Below are 15,367 nucleotides of genomic sequence, written 5' to 3'. Positions count from 1 at the left end.
AGCAAAAGGCCACCCCAGCGTCCGGGTTCCATGGTTCCCCGAGGGTGGCTCACTGCCACATCCCTATCACCTGGCCCAGACCAGCCTCACTGCCCAGGAAATGCAGCAAGATCTCAGAGCTTTAGCACCCCCCAGTCTCCATCACGCAGGCGATGAGGGGTCAATTCCATGAGAGCCACCTCCTGGCCACAGGCTGCCCACGGCCCGCAGGGTCCTCACAGACAGGGACCATCTGGGGCCCCTCTCCGGAGTCGGAGTGAAGGCATAGCCAGCAGTGGTCTCAGAGCAGGAAGTTGAGAGAAGGGAAACCGGGCTATCAGTGGGGAGCCACGGAAGGGCTCCAGCCTGACCCACCCTCAGCCCCTCACCTCCCCAGCAGCCTGGCTGCAAGTACTCGTCTGCACACCTGTCTGGTCACCACCGTACACCCAGCACAGAGCTTGCCTGGCAGGGGGCAGCTCAACTGTGGCCACTACCTACGGGTGGGGGTGGTGAGGCCTGGGAGGACAGAGCTTCTCAGCCTCAAGTCAACACTGAAAATTCCGTGGCTTGTCACAAATGGAGATTCCCAGGCCCTGCCAGAACTAGACTCCGTTATGGCAGGGTTTCTCAACCCCGGCACTACTGACATTTTAAGCCATTCTGGACTTTATGGGGGGTGTCCTGTGCATTACGGGATGTTTGGCAGCATCCTGCCAGTAGCACAACTCCAGCTGTGACAACCCAAAATGTCTCCAGATATTGCCAGCTGTCCGGGGGCAAAGTCACCCCTGGTTGAGAACCACTGCTGCAGGCCTTGGACCGGACTTTTTAAACAAGCTCCCAGGTGATTCTGAGGCAGGAGCTGGGCACCTGGCTAAGCGAGGGCATATCCATGAGCACTAAGTAGGACCCCAGGGACTCCCAGCCCCACTGCCCTCCTGTGTTCCTGAAAGGGCTGGTCCCCGGATTCCTCCCCTTCTGCCCCCATGATGATAGATAACCAGGGCAAGGCTCCATCGCACGAATCCCTCCCCGCTGGGCCGGCAGTCACAACATCCAGCCTGCACCTCCTCAGCCACACCCGCTCCGTGATCTCCCTGACCTTGGTCCTTGGCCGGGTCCCTGGAAGAACGTGCAGTCACAGTGATGCAATCAAAGTTCCCGGCTGATGAAACCCAGCCCAGCCTGGGAAAGGCGAGAGTCTAATAAGGAAACAATTTAAATTGACAACATCTGCCTGTGCTTCCCTGAAGAGAAGAGAGTACAGCCGCCTGGGGAGGGGCCCAGGGAGGGGCCCACCCTGGGGACCAGGCAAGGCATCTGTCCAGGGGCTGCAGGGCGGTAGAGCCTCCATTCCAGTGACGTGGCCAACGTGGCCGCCCAGCAGCATCTGGCCCCTGCCAGGAACTCAGGGCTGCACGCAGGGGAAGCAGCTTGTTGCAGTTCTGACACAGCCAGCCCCTCCTCCTGTGACACGACGAGGCAGCAAGAAGTTCCTAGAAGTCAAGCCACTCGGGCTTGGTGGAGGGGCATCAGTGTTAGGAGTGAGGACTCTGGAGTCAGAGGCACCTGCGTTCCACTCCTGCTACTCACCAGCCCGGTAACCTGGAACTGCATCAAATAACCCAAAGTGGGCAGACGCTGGCTTCCCCATTTTACAGACACAGGCACGCTGCCTCCCTGGCTCTGCCTTCGCAGAGGTGCCTGCACCCAGAGGCAGGCTCTGCAGGCAGCTCGAGCTTCCCTATCACTCAGGCGAACGTGTGGGCATGCTATTCTCAACTGCGGCACACAGCCCAAGAGGAGGGCAGGCCATCGAAAGGAATCCGGAATGAACTGCTGGCTTTGACCAAGTGCTGGTCCAAACCCAGGCACCTGGGCGAAGGTGCCCCATCACCAAATGTGGCCCAGCCTGGCTCCTGTTTCCCGGGTCCCCTTCTGTGTGCCAGGTGCTGCTCAAGCACGTACCCTCCGCAGACACGGTCAGCACCCACTTCGCAGATGAGCAGATGGACACTCAGGGAGTCCGCAGGTCACTCAAGAGGTGAGGGGTGAACTGCACCTCCAAGCCCTACCTCAGGAGCCCACCGCCCACCCCCGCCCTGCAGGACCGCTGGGAAGATGCTCTAAGATAGAAAAGCTGTTCTCAGGGGACAGCAGCAGCCGTCAGTGTCCCTGCGCCTTGTGGGCTGAACCTTCACGAGTCTCAATACCAGGGAAGAGGCGGCCTTGAGACCAGTCTTGTCCTAAAGGAGGGGTGGTCATGAGGTCAAAGTGTACGGTCAGTGGGGCATGGCACTGGGCCAAACTCGTCAAGACCTGCTGGTGTTGGGGACCAAGCCTGGTCAATCCAGGGTCGAAGGGAGAGTGGGGAAATGTTCCTATAAAAGTCCATAAGGTCAGCTTCCTGCCTCCTGAGCATTTCCTACTTATCGGGCACTGAACTGAGAGCTCTCCCTGCCTGACCTCCTGGAGTCCACACCCCAAGCCTGGGAGGTAGCTACCATCATCCCCACATCGCAGGCAGGGAAACTGAGATTCAGAGCACAGAAGCCACCGACCCCAGGTCTGGCTGGGAGAGGGCCGTGATCTGATCTGAACCCATAGCTGTCTGACCTCAGAATCTTAAACTGGGCCCAGGCCCTAGAAATTCAAAGCAAGAAGCCGCAGCTGGGCTATAGTAGCTACGTTCCCTCCTCCGTTCCAGAACCCACAACTGTAAAACACGGAACTGTGGGGTTGGCTGTGCACAGGGAGTTTCCCTTCCTGAGCCCCTGAGATCCCCAGCGGGACCACTCACTCACAACGCAAGGGTACAGGAGGCAGATAGGCTGGGGACCAAGGCCAGGATCTGCCACTCACTGGACAGGACCTCTCTGGGCCTCAGTCACTGCCCTGCCCTGTCTCACGGGTTTGCTAAAAGGCCTAATGAGAGAACAGGGCCTGGCACATACCCAGAGGACACTCACACTGAAAGGGGGACATGGCCGCTACCATCGAAAGTAACTCTGAGATAGACGGTCCAGCAGGAAGCCAGGGCCCTGATGCAGGTCCCACTTCCCCACCCCAGGACCATGGATCAGGACATTTCCCCAGACCTTGAACCTGGCTGGGACGTCCTGGGAGGTGGACGGGCAGGTAGCCCAGGCATACTCAGGCCGCTCCTGGCTGACTCACGCCTGGGTGGTGTTTGAATTACCCAAGGGAGGGAAGAAACAGGAGGGAGGTATCCCCATCCCCGGAGCCCAGTTCCTTGAATAGCTGGACTCAAGTGAGTCACAGGGATGTCCCTGTCCTCTGAACCCCTACCCAACCCCATAGCCTTTCCCGAAAGCACCCTCCCCACAGCGACTGCAGACAAATTACTTCCTCTTCTGGACATGGGTCTTATTAATGGTGAAAATGAAAGGAGGCTTCCATGTCCCAGAGCGCAGGGGTCCTGGAGGCAGGGCCTTTGTTTCACTCACTGCTGCTTCCCATGTCCTAAGGATGGCACCTGGTACATGGGAGGTGCTCAGTAAGCCTCTGGTGACTAAATTAGTGATATTCACAGCACTGCTCCCAATAAGGGCCACCCTAGACCTTCTTGCACTGATATTTCCACCTCTAGGAAAGGGGCCTCCAGCTGTGGTCAGGTCACGTTCTCCAGCCCTCTGTAGTCACTGAGGGGTCAGAGGTCATCACCATCTCTGGATCTGCCCCCACGTGTTCCCACTGCTCCACACCGCATTCCCCACGGCTCCCTGGACTTCTGAGGTGACCGAGGAATAATCAGGGACCACTCAGCCAGAGTCACGTCTCCTCACAAAACCAGCACAGACTAAGACCTGCTTTGCTGGCCATCTTCAGCAGCTCTCTGAGATTCCAACCACAAGACAAAGGGCTCGGGGTCAGGTGGAACCAGGAGGCCCTGACTCACCAATCTCCACCTCCTGCCCAGACAGCTGATTCTCCTGCAGACTCATGGACTGACCCTGGGCTAATCGCTGCCCCTGCCATTCACTTAGTCCACACACATTAACTGAGCACCTACTATGAGCCAGGCCTGAGTGGGACACTGGGAAACAAACCTGGGCCTTGGTCTTGTCTGCATCCAAAAGGGGCATGGCCATTCTCACCCAGGTCCATGTGATTCCTCTTTAGCCGACAGGAAACCCTTAGGAGGTGCTGGAGCCCTGGGTCAGGCCTTCTGTCGCATTCAGGGAGAGTACCCAATCAAAGGCCCATCCCCAAAGACAGCGGTCAGGGCCAGAGCAGGCAGGAGTGGCTGATGCCTCCCCTCCCGCACCGTGCTCAGCACTTCTTGGAGAGCTGACGTGTCCAGTGGTCTCCCCTGGCTCATGGGCCCAAGGTCAGGGGCCATGGCTGTCTCGGCCAATGCTGGACCCAGTGCCCAGTGCAGGACCAGGGCAGCAGCCTGGCTCGAATCACAAATGTTTGCTGAATGGGTGAAACACAGGAAGAGAGAAGAGAAACAATTAAGGGGAGAGCAGGAGGAAGGTGAACCTTTCCTTCCTGCTCCCACCCCTGGATCCTCTCCAATGATTGCCCTGCATTAATACCAACCACTGCCAGCCTTTCCTGAGCACTTACTCTGTGCCGGGGGCTATGCTGGGTACCTAACGGGGGCGTGGGGGCAGGGGGGTGGTAACCCACTTAATCCAAGCACCAAGAAGGAGCTTATCACCCCATTTCACAGAAGAGGAAAGCGAGGCTCAGAGAGATCCGGTGGTCTGGCAGCCTTGGGAGCCTGCCCTCCTTCTGAACCGCCAAGCCCCACACCCAGCAGCCCCTGACAGGGTTTGCAAGAGGCAGAAGGAAAATCCCCAGCCAGAGAAGACTGCCGGCAACTGCTGAGTTAAGGTTCATAAGTGATGCTTATTGGGTAGCGACGGTTCAGGCTGCCCTGCCAGAAAGACCCTGGAGAGACCTGAGGACCTCCTCCAGTCTCAGGTGCCCAGCACGACCAAAGGTGTGGGTGTCTCAAGGCCTTTCTCACACAGACACGTGCGCACGTCAGTGCTCGGCTGGCTGGCTCTCAGAGCAGTCCTGTGTAACCAGCCTCCTAGAAGCAGGACTTTACAGGTCCCAGAAGTCCTCTCCAGACATGACTGCCACCCCAATAAAGACAACATCATCCTGACTCGTATCAGGATGGCTTTTTTTTAATCAGAATGCTTTTGAACTTCATATAAACGGCACCGCACAGCATGCTCTTGTGTCTGGCTTCCTTCCCTCGAGGTTGTTTGTGACACTGTCCTTGTCGTGAGTAGCAACGGCTGCTGCGTAGCAGGCTCGAGTTTTGTTTTTAATCATTCCATGATGACAGAGGTGGGAAACCGCTCCTCTCAGCTGACAGCCACCTCCCCTCCTACAATGTGGAGTCCCAAGTGGTCAACCCCATGGCTGCCCTTGGGGGTTCTAAAATACAACTCTGACTCTGATTCACACCCTTCTGTGGATCCCTGGTCAGAGAAGTCCCAGCCCCTCCCTGTGGCCTCCCCCGACCCCGAGCCCCCAGGCCACGAGCTCTTCCCTGCTCAGCACTCTTGCCCTTGCCTCCCTCTGCCCTGTGCTGCTCTTCTCTCCCCTCTCCCCCAACCTAATCACCCACTGTCCCTGGGACGGAGCCCAGCATCCATTCCTGGGCGCGGCGCTGCAGGGCAGGGCACTGCGGGGCGGGGCTGGAACCCCGGGAAGCTGCACGGGGGCCGGGGGGGGGGGCCCACACACAGAAGGTGCGCAGGAACTTGTCCCTGAGGGACTGGGGGTTGGGGAGCCGCAGGTGTGCTGCCTCTGTGGGTCTGCAGAGAGTCCAGCACTCGCTCAGAGGAAGTGGTGGGAAGTAAGGGCGCCTTGCGTGCAAAAAGGGCGCAGACTTCTGCCTTCCCCAGCGCCCTCCCCAGCAGGTTTAGTCTGGTTTCAGCTGCCGGGTGCAGGGCCCTGTGCGAGCAGGTCGCCCTGATCTAGGGAGCCCTCCCGCCTCCACGTAGGAACCCGCACCCCATTTGATGGAGGAGCAAGCCCAGGCTGAGAGGACAAGGCTGTTGGCCATGGTCACAGAGCCAGTGAGTAGCAGCCGAGGTGCCTTCCAGGGCAGGCACCAGCCCCCGCCCCACCCCATCCCCCTAGGAGCATCCCCACTCCACACACAGGGTCCACCTGACACAACCCATCGGTGCGGCCAGCTGCCTCTCAATCGCAGCCTCTGAGCCCAAGGCAGTGCCCAGCTGCATGGTATGCAGGCGAGGGCTGCTCCTGACACGCGCTGATACCTCCCGCACCAGGGTGGGGAGGGGCTAGGCCCAAGCAACTGGTGGTGACTGGCACTTGGTCCGGCACCATCAGCGCCCGCACTGGTTCAGGGCCAAGGGAGAAAAGTTCCAGCCCTGCGCCAGCGCCAACCCTCAGCAGGAAGCCCCAGGAGCGTGATGCAACAGAGGCCACTCCGTGCTAAGACGCTTGGCCCACAGACGTGTACAAGGCCAAAAGAGGCCAGGGAAGGCCTCCCAGAGGAGGTGGCTCTCAGGCCGAGCAGGAGGTCAGCCAGGGGAAGAAGCGGGGGAAGGGAGCTTGAGGACAAGGCAACTGCAGAAGCAAACAACTAGAAAAGTAAGGTGTGGTAAAAGTCAGGGAGCACCAGGGGCCTGCCACCCACCGAGGGCCCCTGGCTTTCTCCCCTGCTCCCCCGTCCCCCAGCAGTCTGCCCTCTGCCTCACGTGGGGGGGCGGTCTTCCGCCTGCCAGAGTGGGTCCTAGAACTGGCTGTGCAGAGGGCTCCTTCCCGCAGGCAGAAGCCCCCTACACCCTAGTCCCACCCCACCCCGGGAGCACTCCAGCTCTCACTGGCTCAGAGCCAAGCGCCCCAAGACAGGGCAGGTTCAAGCCAACAGAGACAAGAAAGTGCACAGGCCCCACTGGGGACCCTGAGCTCCAGCGTGACGCCCAGCTCCTTAGACACTAGGTGTGCTCCTCACCTGCTTCCCACCCCTCCGGAAGTAGCCTCTCCCCACAGCACCCCTAGAATCATGAGACAGAGACAGCACCCCAGTCAGTCCTGGCCCACAGGGAAGTTCCAGCTGCCACAGAAGGGCAACTGAGGTGCGCCATCCAGCCCACCACCCTGACTCAGCCAGGGATGGAAGGATGGGCGGCAGCACATCCAGTGCCTCGACCACGTGCCAGGAGCCGAGCTAGACGTTTGACAGGCATTATCTCACTTGGTCCTCCCCAGAACACTGCGAGGCAGACACCAGCAGCCCCTGAGGCTTAGAGACTGAGCCCCTTGCCCAAGGTCAAACAGGTGACAAGAGGCAGAGGACGGGAATGTCCTCCCCAGGCCTGTGCAGGGCAAGCCACCAGCCTGACCAAAGAGGCAGCACGTCCTCCATCGGGGCTCTTTCCTCCCAACTGCGGGCTGGCCACTCCCAGTTGACATCTGGGCAGATGGGGGGTTGGGTGGTTCCAGGCCTGCATTTGAGAGCCATTCCAAGCCCAGGCCACCAAAAGAAGCTCACAGCAGAGACAGAGGGTTTGCAACGACAGTCCTAAGCAGACACCAAGGCCAGGCACAGGCTGGGCAGCTTCAGGCCTCACCAAGGCCACCAACGGCCAGTGTGACCTCGTGGAGAGCCAGAAGGCCCAAGGGAGACAGACCTCACAGAGCACATCTGAGGCCCTGGGGGCAGGTCTGGTAGCCCCAGAACAGAAAGCACTTGCCAGGCCAAGTGGATAATGAAGAGAGACAGCCCTCGCCCTCGCCCCAAATTAGTTCTAGGTCTTGTTCTAAGCAAATCTGATGTCTCTCCCCTGCTCAAACCTTTCCGCGTCTGTCTGATGAGATGAGGATAAATCTATATCGGTTGCCACGGGTGCTATACTGCTCCTCCCAGCAGTGGGCAAGTGACCGCAGGGTCACCACCCAGCAGTCACCAGACTCCACATACTGAGTCCCCAGGCTCGCGAGGCCTGTGAGCAGACATGCTAGCAGCTCTCACGAGGTCCAGGCAGGGCTTCGCAAATGCAAGTCAGGACTCCCAGGTACTGAAGAAGCAGAGCTCAAAAGCATTCGGGGCCCTCCGACACACGGTGTGGTTGCTACTGAGAACCCCTGGCCAGAGCAGCTCCCAGAACAGAGATCAAAGTGAGGAACACGCCTCAGGGAACAGGCCTCGGGGAACAGCCCTGGCTCCACAGGGCCAGATCACCTCGGGTCAGGGCTCTGCCAATGCCAGGCTGGCAGGCAGGTGGCAGGGGCTGCCAGGGTGGCACCTGCCAATGGTGTGGCCAGCTGGCGGCAAAGGCTGGGCTCAAGGAGCAGACACCAAGGCCATGCACAGGCTGACCCCGAGGGAGCCCGCAGCTGGCCTGGTGCCACAGCCTGGCTGCCATGGGTGGTCTCTGCAGCCTGCCAGCAAGATTTCTCTCCACAAGCACCCGCCTCCTCAGGCCCCAGCCTGTGCACGTAAGGCCTTCCACAGGGGCCCCGGGGAGCAGGCTGGCCCGAGCAAATGAGGGAGGCAGACCACCGTCAGGGATCCAAGGGCATGCAGGGGGTCAGGAGGAGCCCAGAGCAGGCAGCCCACGGAGGGGGCAGCGCAAAGCCCCTTGGGCCACATGCTGCCACGTGACACCGTTGCTTGATCTTCTTTTTTTTTTTTTTTTTTCGATCTTCTTATTTAAAAGATTTTTGTTTATGCTGTCAAAAACTCTTAGAGCACTGTATACGGCAACAAAACCCCAGCCACATTTGGCCACTGTGCACTCTCTGAACTTCCATCTTCCGGCACCTACTAAGTGCTGGGTGTGCTGCCAGGAACTTGAGGACAAGGAAACCCACCTGCCGGCTCTACCCGCCCACCTTCTCACCAGTGTGCCCACTCTTCTCCCTCTGCCTGCCACGGCCCAGCCAGGCCACAACTCCAACTTCCCTTACTGAGTACCGGTGAGGCACCCTGGCATCTTCTCCACCTGGCAGCCAAGAGCCAGCATCCTAATCGGCAAACCGGGCACACTGACCCCCTGCCCGTCGGCTGGACCCCCAAAGCCAGGAACTGTCCAGCCCAGCTACCCCCATCTTCATCTACTGCAGCCAGCCCCATGCTGCCCCTCTCCATACCCCAACCACGCCAGCCCCTTGCCTAGATCACTGACCAAGTGCCTTCCAGCTGGGGGCCTCTGCCTGACCTCTTCCCAAACTCATGGAGCTTATGTTTTCAGGATGGGGCACGTCACTGTGATAGGGAGGGCTTTCCCTTTGGCCCACAAGGCTCCCATGAAGAGTCCCTTCCTCAGGGAAGCCCTTCCTCTGTGATGCCCACAGGCACACTGCCCCCACCCCATGGGGAGCTCCATGGGAGCAAGGCTGTCTGGTCCCGGTCACCTCTGAAAGAAAGTCCAGGGCCAAGAGGGTGCTCGGTAAATGTGGAAAAGGGACCTGCGCCTGCCAGCCTCCTCCCCCTCCTCCCCCTGCCCCCTCCCCACTCGGCCTCCAGAGCTCCCGATCTGTGAAGGGAAGTGGATGCCCTGCCTGCCTTAGGGTCCCACTGCACCTCCACCTCCCTGCACCCTCGGGCCCAAGAGACAGAACTGTGTGTCCATCTCCACACGACCCTCCCTCCACATTAAGATGTGCATGACAGCAGGCCTCGCAGGGCAGCAGATTCAAGTGGCAGCTGCATCCTTTTCCAAGGAGGGGAGAGGGCCTCGGGGAAGTAGAGGCCCAGCCAAGCCTGTGGTGTGTGTGTGCAAAGACCTGGCCTCCCCAGGCCCGGGCACAGGGCCTCCAGCGGCAGAGCTGACCTGTCCAAGGTCTTCTTCATGCCCCCCACAAATCCCAAACATCCCTCGGAGGTCTCCCGTCCCGGCCTGCTCAAGGCCAGGCCCACAGAGAGAAGTCAGTACCTGTATTCTGAGCAGGCATGCCCTCTTTCAAAAGGCTGCCCAAATAAAAACCCCACTGAAGAGACAGTTGAGAATTCAAAGCTGCCAAAAAGAAAGGACGGGTGGGAGCCTGCCCAAGTCACACAGTCTGCTTCTTAGACAGCCTGGCACCCAAGTGCAGAGCAGCAAGAGCCATCGGAGGGGCCCCTCTTCTCTTTCTGGCCCAGCAAAGAGGGGTACTGCACAACGGGCAGAAGTCGGGGCCAACCAGAGCCCATCCGGCTGTGCCATTAGCTCCTCCTACGAAGTGACCCTGAACAAGTGACTTCTCTGCCCCCAGCCTCAGTTTCCCCATCCACTGGCCAAGGAGGCTCGCTCTGCCTGTCTCCTCCAGAGAGGACTTGCTGTAAGGTAAATCAACGCCTCCCTCTCGCTCCCTCCCGCCACCAGCCACGTGCATGGGGCAGGCCACAGGACCAGTGCCAGCTGGGCACAGAGACCTCTCAGGATGTTTGGGATTCCTCCTGCCTGAAAGACAGATTGGCTCAAGGCTGGAAGCCTGTGCCCAGCCTGCCCTAGGGAGACCACAGCCTGGTCCACTGCTTCCCGACTCACTAGACTTGGCTGGGATGCATCCCCCCTGGGACCCCTAGGAAAGCCTCCCAGATGCCATTTGGATGCGTCTGCTGGAAGGCCTCTAGGCAGAGACGTTGGCAAATGCCCATTGTGCCCCAGTGCCAGCCCGTGCCTGGCACCAACTCCACAGCAGTGGACTTCAGCCCCACCCCCACCTGTGGCCCAGAGGCCCCTTTTCCTCAGATCTCACAGGATGTAGCCCAGTGCCTTGAAATGATCCAAATCTGGATTTCCCTGTACCACCCAATCCAGTAAAAAGAACCTCCTTCAAAGGTCTGAGGACATGACATGAGGCTGTAGCTGCTTCAAGCCCTCTGCCACCAAGGCAAGGCAGGGCCTTGGAGCTGGACCTGCCCACGTTTAAATCACAGTTCTGCCACTCTCTTGCTGAGTGACACGGGTCCATCACTTTAGGTCTCTTGACCCCAATTTCCTCCTCAGCTCACGGGGTGGTTCAAGGACTCAGCTGATCATGCATTCGAGGTGCTCAGCAGGTCCCTGGCATCTAATAATGCACAATCAAAGGCAGCTTAAACCCTAATGATAAAATGGTTATTTTCCCAATTGCATTTCTAGCCAGATGACCTCGCCGGATGGCCAAGAGGATGAACAGACACAGCACGTGCAAAAACACTCAGCACGGCACCTGGCACGTAGCACTGAACATGGTAGCTGTGAGGATTATGGTTCATAAGGAGGCCTCAGAAAGATGAGGCTGGGGAACAGTGCAATGTACCACCTGTTCTACCTGCTCAAAGTGGGTCAGGCTGGAGCTGTGTACCCAGCTGTTGCCATGGCACCCAACACACAGGGAAACACTCTAGCTAGGAGGGTGGCTGCTGCAGGAGTGGAGGCTTGGGCCTGCTTTGCTCAGACACCACCCATGCTGCCACCACCCCCACTCCCTGGGACATGTCAGGGGTCTCCGGGGTTATGGACAGTGTGCTAATAAACTAAGCAGGTCTCGTCACCCCTGACCCTACCCCACCTCCAAAACAATAGGGCCTTGGCCCTCTGGAGAGGTGGGCTGTGAGGAGGGGCTCCCAGGCTGCAGACCAGGGTGTGTGCCATGGGAGTGGAAGGGTAGGAACCCAGGAACCCCCCTCTGCTGGGCAAAAGCCAAAGCAGCTGTAAAGCAGCCTCAGGTCCCAACGTGTGTGTTCCCTCCAGACACACATGCCCAGCAGCAAACAGGTACCCAGAGCCCATAAGTGCCAAGTTGTGTGGGGTTCAATGTCAGCTCTTCCCTCCTCATGCCACTCAGGTTTCATCCAGGATGAGGGCTGGGAAAGCCTGTTTAGGCAGGCTCAGCCGGGTTCAGGGAATCCATGGCCCCTTGCCAAGAGGGAAGAAGGGGAGAGGTGAAATCCAGACACTGTGGGCTGAGACCTGGAAATTTCCAGACTTTCCCGGATGAGGGGGCAGGTTTAGGGCAATTGAAAGGCTGACAGGTAGGGTGACAGTGGCCCCAGGGCCTGGGAAGCCAGCTGAGACCTCAGCCTGGGGCTGAATACTAATTCTTCAGTAGGATCCAAGACCCTGCCCCCAGCCCTCAGGTCAGAGGTAGGCCCTCTGCTGACTCCACCTGGTCCGCCCAAGACCTAGGAGGGGCTGGGGCCTGGGCCCCTCTACCATAGTAACAACAGCTGCTGCAACAGTCTGCCTGGTCAGACATGGTATACACAGTACCCATTCCCCATCACAACTCTAGGGGTGGGTATGACTTCTCCCATTTCACAGAAGAAGAAACTAAGGCTCAAAGGCAGAACAGGCTAAAAGCACATCCTGAGTTTGAATCTGGGCTCTGCTGTATTAACGCAGAGAAATCACTCCCTCCTTGAGCCTCTGAGCCACCTCTATAAAATGGGAATAACAACAGTACAGGCCTCCCCCAACCTCCACTCTGCTCCATGGCATAGTCAACAGGTTAAGTGAGAGGTGCCAGTAAAACAGGGAGCAAAGCACCAGTAATTGCTGGTTCTTGGAATCAGAGAGGTTAGGTAACTTGCCCTAGGTCACCCGGCCACTCACTGGCTGACCCCAGGCCCTAGCTCTGAGCACCACAGCCCTTTCCCAGAAAGGCTGGGCTACTCTGTGGGTGGCCACGGGATCACAGGCTTCCCAGGCAACGAGGACAGCCTCCCACCCCCACAGCAAAGGGCAGCCCTTGTCTGAATTCCTCAGATAAGCAGCTCCCAGCCTGAGCGGACCCAAGTGCACAGAAAAGACACCCCACCCTGTCCCACACTGGAGATTCCTAAATCTGGGTTAGGCTGTATGCCTCCTCTCCCTCCTCCCAGCAGAACATTCGACCACCAGATTCATCCAACAGGTCTCCAAACAGGCCAAGTTCAGTTGACAACTGCAAGCCACTTACTCCCTCTTTCTGGGCCTCAGTTTCTCCATCTGTAACAGGTACCCCATCTCAGAACTGTGAGGCAGCTCCAGCTAACTGGGCCCACAAGGAGGCCTGAGGAGCAAAGGGACAGACCAAGGAAGGGAGCCAGTGGGTCACAGGCACTGGGCCAGGCCCTGCACCGCATTCTCTCTGCTGAAACTTCTCCACAACTGTGACAGAGAGACCTGTATTGGGCCCACAAAGTGGCCGAGCTAGGACTCAAACTCCCATCTGTCACACTCCAGGACTATGTGACCCCAGATGGGCCCAGGCAGTGGGCGCAGCTTGGGAACTCAGCCGCCCTAAGCAATGAGCCGGGCAGCTGGACCTGCAGGATGGGGAAGAACACAAAAACTAAACTTGACCGAGCCTCTTTCTTTCAGAGAGGGCAGCAGCCTCCTTGACAAGGGCATTTGCAATGCAAAGCAGTCCAGCTCCAGCCAGAAGAGGGCAGTGACTCAGAGGGGGCTGGGCAGGCCAAAATCCAGCCACCACCCTCCAGCCAGACCAGGAGTGCCTGGGGCTGGACCTTCCCAGGAGCCAGGGAGTGCCAGGGAACCTGTGGCTGGCCCGGGCTCTAAATCATATGACAGCCCGAGTGGCCAGCTGGGTGCAAGATGCCCTGGAACACTCCTCCCCTTCTCAGCCCTTCGAGGCCAAACCCCACTGGGCTCTTCATACAAGTCTGCAGAATGGGCCTACTGTGGGCTGTGTGCAAGGCCCCATGAGGGGGCTGAAACAACAGACCCCCAGGTATCCGGCTGGTCACCTGCAGATGGGTGCCCAGCACCCTTCCAGCTTCCTCAGGCCTCAGACCTCTCAGATCACTCAGGCCTGCCTTGTGCAAACCTGCCCCAGACACACATAATCTCCAGGACTCTCTGGACCCCAAGAGGCACTTCCACACTCGCCAAGTGACTAGATCTGGCTCATTATCCCCCTTCCCTGCAGGGATCCCTGCCCCAGCTCCTACCTTGACGACAAGCTGACAAAATCCCCGCCATCCAGCAGCCGGACCTTGCAGAAGAGGACCCCATTCACGAAGGGGACCGCAGTCAGCTCCTCCAGGGTGAAAGTGGTTTGGAATTTGAATTTCTTCTTCTTCATCAAAAAAGCCATGAGCGAGTTCCCTGAGTCTGAAGCCCCGAAGGCCAAAAAAAGGGGGGGAGCCAGAAATCCCCAGGATTCCTTTCCCTACACCACACCCCCTCCTCAAAACACCAGAGCCGGATCCCGCCCAGATGGTAGCTGAGGCGGCAGAGCGGATGGGGATCTGAGTCCAGAGGGCCCTGGTCTGAACTACCAGTCCAGTTCGCAGGCCGGCTGGCTTCACCCTCGGGGAGCTGGGGCTTGGAGGGGTTCGGAGTGGCCGGGGGCTTCACCGGCATGTAAACACTGGGGCATGGCCCAGGAGTCAAGGGAAGGGGTGGCGGGCGGCGTGCAAGCGGCCGCGCTGGCGGACAGCATCCCGAGCCGCGGTCCCTGGGGAGCTCACGCCGCGCGACTGGACGCGGCGGGCGGACCGGTGAGACTGAGAGCGATGGGCGGCCCGGTGAGGCCGAGGGCGGCCCCGCCCCCGCCCCGCTGGCGGCCGGGGGTAGGCGCCCACGCCGCGCCCACGCTCCCGCTCCTGGGTGCCAGGCAGCCGCACAGGTAAGTCCGGGGAGGCTGAGGGCACCCCCAGGGGGCGGCCGGGAGTTCTGGGGGCCTCTCCGGGAGGCGCGTCGGGGACGCTCCGGGCCAGGAACGTCAGGCCACTGCCCCCTCCCGGCGGGCACCGGGCCGGGCTCCAGGCAGCAGGGGCGCCGCCTCCTCCTCGGTCTTGGGTCCTGCTCCGCGGGTCCCGCTCCGCGGGCCCCGGCGGAGCTGAGGCGCCCCTCCGGCCGGCCGGTGGCGCCCACCTCACCCGCCTCACCCGCCGCCTCTGGCCAGCACCCCCGCGAGCAGCAGCGCCGCCGCCTGCGATCCCGACGCCACCGCCCGCCAGACGCTGCGCGGCCCAGCTCGGAGAATGCCGAGGCCCAGCGCGGCCGCCCGCGGAGCCGCCGCTGAGCGCGGGAGGGGCGGGGCGCCGGGGGCTCAGCCCGCCCACGATTGGGCGGCCCGGCGGGGCGGGAGCGGAGTGCGATTGGCGGACGGCGGCGTGGGGCGGGACTCGCGGGAGGCCGCGGCAGCTCGAGGCGTTCGGATTGGTGCGTCGCCCATCTGGGCCCGCCTCCTCGGTCCGGGCGGAGCGGAGAGAAAAGGCTAGGGGCCCTGGGGAGGCAGTGGGAGGTCGCGGGGCGGAAAGCCGGGGCCGGCAGGCCGGCAAAGAGAAGGGCGCGAGCAAAAGAAAAGGAGAAACAATGACGAGAAGAAACAATATGAGCACTATGGCTGAAGTGGCCCTCCAGTGTCCTTCCAGATTTGAGTTCATTGACGAGTAGATCAGGCCCGGAAGGTAGCGAGTCCCATTTTTCAGAAAACACAC

At 60.0% G+C, this 15,367-nt stretch overlaps 1 protein-coding gene across 1 annotated transcript in view; it reads right to left on the bottom strand.

The window, feature by feature from the left end:
• Positions 1 to 14,921, bottom strand: part of EEIG1 (estrogen-induced osteoclastogenesis regulator 1) — a 36,985-nt gene extending 22,064 nt beyond the window's left edge. Inside the window, exon 1 of the mRNA XM_030858552.3 lies at positions 13,871 to 14,921. Within this exon, the coding sequence (XP_030714412.1) occupies positions 13,871 to 14,016 (146 nt within the window). The 5' untranslated portion in view covers positions 14,017 to 14,921. The remainder of the gene's footprint in view (positions 1 to 13,870) is intronic.
• Between the last annotated feature and the right edge of the window lie 446 nt (positions 14,922 to 15,367).

This window comes from Globicephala melas, chromosome 6 (genome assembly GCF_963455315.2).
Source record: "Globicephala melas chromosome 6, mGloMel1.2, whole genome shotgun sequence".
NCBI classification, from domain to species: Eukaryota; Metazoa; Chordata; class Mammalia; order Artiodactyla; family Delphinidae; genus Globicephala; species Globicephala melas.
This window is presented reverse-complemented; position numbering and strand designations above follow the sequence as displayed.